The 3,001-nt window shown below is 35.3% G+C and overlaps 1 protein-coding gene across 1 annotated transcript; it reads left to right on the top strand.

The window, feature by feature from the left end:
• Positions 1-218: 218 nt before the first annotated feature.
• LOC139867527 (uncharacterized) lies at positions 219-2,650 on the top strand. The gene has a single exon (XM_071855891.1). The coding sequence runs from the start codon at positions 219-221 to the stop codon at positions 2,523-2,525; it is 2,307 nt and encodes a 768-aa protein (XP_071711992.1). The 3' UTR covers positions 2,526-2,650.
• Positions 2,651-3,001: the final 351 nt, after the last annotated feature.

Here is a 3,001-nt window from a genome sequence, read left to right as displayed (position 1 = left end):
AGTTTGAATCAAAGGTTTTGATTCTAAAATCCTTCAAAGTTGACACCTTTTGCTTTTTTGAATCTAGGGTTTCAGTCTTTTACATTTTTTTCTGCTTTATTCAAGAGGAGATCAAATGAATTAAACATACAAACAAACAAAAACACTCAAAACCCATCTTCTTTTTTCTATTATAAAAAAATTTAGAATTTTTAGTACTTCAAATTTTCACCATTTTGATGCATTATTCACTCTGGAAACCCATTATTTCACACTGTTCTTTTTTAATTTCTGATAAAAAGAACAAGAATAAAAATGGGTGTCATCATTCTTCAAATGAAACCAACATAAACCCATCAGTTCTTAGAAGATTACAAGAAAACATACTAAAAGATGCACTTGAACAAGCATCTGAAGATGGGTGTCTCATAAAATCCCAAAATTTTGATTTTTTAGAATCTGTTGATGTTAAAGATAAGAGCTTGGGGAGATCAAGATCATTAGCAAGATTACAAGCTCAAAAAGAATTCTTAAAAGCTACATCTTTAGCTGCTGATAAGTTGTTTGAGGTTTATGAATCAATTCCTGATTTTGATGAAGCTTTTTTAAAGTTCTTAACAATGTACCCAAAGTACAAGTCAACTGAAAAGATTGACCAATTGAGGGTTGATGAGTATTCTCATTTGGCTGAAACTTCTTCAAAGGTATGCCTTGATTATTGTGGATTTGGGTTGTTTTCATTTCTTCAAACTGTTAATTATTGGCAATCTTCAACAATTAGTTTAACTGAAATAACTGCAAATTTATGTAATCATGCACTTTATGGTGGTGGAGATATAGGCACAGTTGAACATGATATAAAAACTAGGATTATGGATTACTTAAACATCCCTGATAATGAATATGGTCTTGTTTTTACTGTTAGTAGAGGTTCTGCTTTTAAACTTTTAGCCGAATCGTACCCGTTTCACACGAATAAAAAGTTGTTAACAATGTTTGATCACGAGAGCCAGTCGGTTAATTGGATGGCTCAGAGCGCGAAACAAAAAGGTGCAAAGGTTCATAGTGCATGGTTCAATTGGCCTACATTGAACCCTTGTGCTTCACATCTTACAAAGACGATTTTAAATAAGAAAAAGCTTAAAAAAGATTCGGCTACAGGGTTGTTTGTGTTTCCTGTTCAATCTAGAGTTACGGGCGCTAAGTATTCTTATCAATGGATGTCAATGGCACAACAAAACAATTGGCATGTGTTACTTGATGCAGGGGCGTTGGGCCCGAAAGATATGGATTCACTCGGGTTGTCTTTGTTTAGGCCTGATTTTATTATCACATCGTTTTATAGAGTTTTTGGGTTTGACCCGACGGGATTTGGGTGTCTTCTTATTAAAAAATCAGTTATAGGAAGCCTGCGTAACCAATCTAGTCATGCTACTAGCTCTGGTCTTGTAAAGATCAGTCCTGTTTTTCCTCTTTACTCGGGTGATTCTATTGACGGAATCGAAGATGTTGAGGTTGCTGGAAAACGAGTTGAAAATGAACCCGGAGCTCAATTACCGGCCTTTTCTGGTGCATTCAATCTTTCTCAAGTGAAGGATGTATTTGAAACCGAAATGGGTCACAGTAACGGGTCGGATAAAGATGGAAGTAGCTCTGTTTATGAAGGAAGTAGCAGTTTTTCGGTTGGCGAGGTTATGAAAAGTCCTGTTTTTAGTGAAGAAGATGAATCATCTGATTATTCAGCATGGATTAGTTTGGGCCCGAGTCCCATTTTAAGCCAAGGTTTGTCTTTCAATGGTGCAGTTAAGCGTCAAGAAATAGAGGAATGTCCTGTTTTGAGTGCAGTTATACAAAAAGAAACCGAACATGATTTCAGATTACTTCGGGGTAGGGAAGAAATCAAACGGGTATCGTTGGATTTGGAAAAAGATGACAACTTTACGTTATCTCGATCGTTAGACATTGAGGAAGATTATATAGAATTCGAATCAGATAGAACAGAACCCGAAATATCATGCAGGCATCTTGATCATGTAAACATGACGGGCCTCAATATGACGACACACAGGGCTCGTTTCTTGATCAATTGGCTTGTAACTTCACTACTTCAACTGAGATTACTGGGCTCAAACGGGTCAACAATCCCACTTGTTCACATTTACGGGCCAAAAATAAAATACGAACGGGGTGCATCAGTGGCGTTTAATGTGAGAAACAGAAGTAATGGTTTATACAGTCCTGAAATCGTTCAAAAATTAGGCGAAGCAAATGGGATTTCGCTTGGTGTTGCGATTATTTCTCATGTAAAGATCGTACCGACCCGTGAGTGTATGGACCTTGTTGACTTAACTTTATGCAGACCGATGGATTATGAGAAACAGAACGGAAACGGGTTTTTTAGAGCAGAGGTTGTTACTGCTTCACTTGGGTTCTTGACCAATTTCGACGATGTGTATAAATTATGGGCTTTTGTCGCGAAATTTCTTAATCCGTCTTTTGTTAAAGAGTATGGATTACTGAATGTTGTTGAAGGCGAGCAGTATTAAAGATTTGTGCATATGAAACAGTGTGTTTTTGGGCACGAATGGTAGGATTATTGAACATACTGTTGGTGCAAGTGTGTGTAGTTTTCATTAACTCAAAATTGTTATGCGTTAGAAGGTTTGTTCATGGGTTCACAATGTATCTTTGTAATAGTTTTTCTTTTGGTTTTAAACAAGTAAGTTGACTTTGATTTGCTCGTGAATGTAGTTTACTTTTGGTTTGATTTTTTTAAGCCAAAGTATTGTTTATGGTTTTATAAGAAAATATAAATTATACGTATCGTTTTACTAGAGCTAGACGTCTTATGTTGAGTGTTAATATTTCCAATAACATTTTTGATATAATTTACCTTGTAGTCATCGAAAACTCAAATGTAAGTTAGAACATGAGAGATAGATCCATTTAAATTACCTAAAATACTCATAAATAATATATCGAGTATTATATAAATTTTTTATTAGAATTTATTGAAGGTTAT

Source organism: Rutidosis leptorrhynchoides, chromosome 9 (assembly GCF_046630445.1).
Source record: "Rutidosis leptorrhynchoides isolate AG116_Rl617_1_P2 chromosome 9, CSIRO_AGI_Rlap_v1, whole genome shotgun sequence".
Classification (NCBI taxonomy): domain Eukaryota; kingdom Viridiplantae; phylum Streptophyta; class Magnoliopsida; order Asterales; family Asteraceae; genus Rutidosis; species Rutidosis leptorrhynchoides.
This window is presented reverse-complemented; position numbering and strand designations above follow the sequence as displayed.

Bases quoted from the DNA above. Each gene is read 5' to 3' on its own strand.
- LOC139867527 (XM_071855891.1), top strand. From the start codon at position 219: ATGCATTATTCACTCTGGAAACCCATTATTTCACACTGTTCTTTTTTA.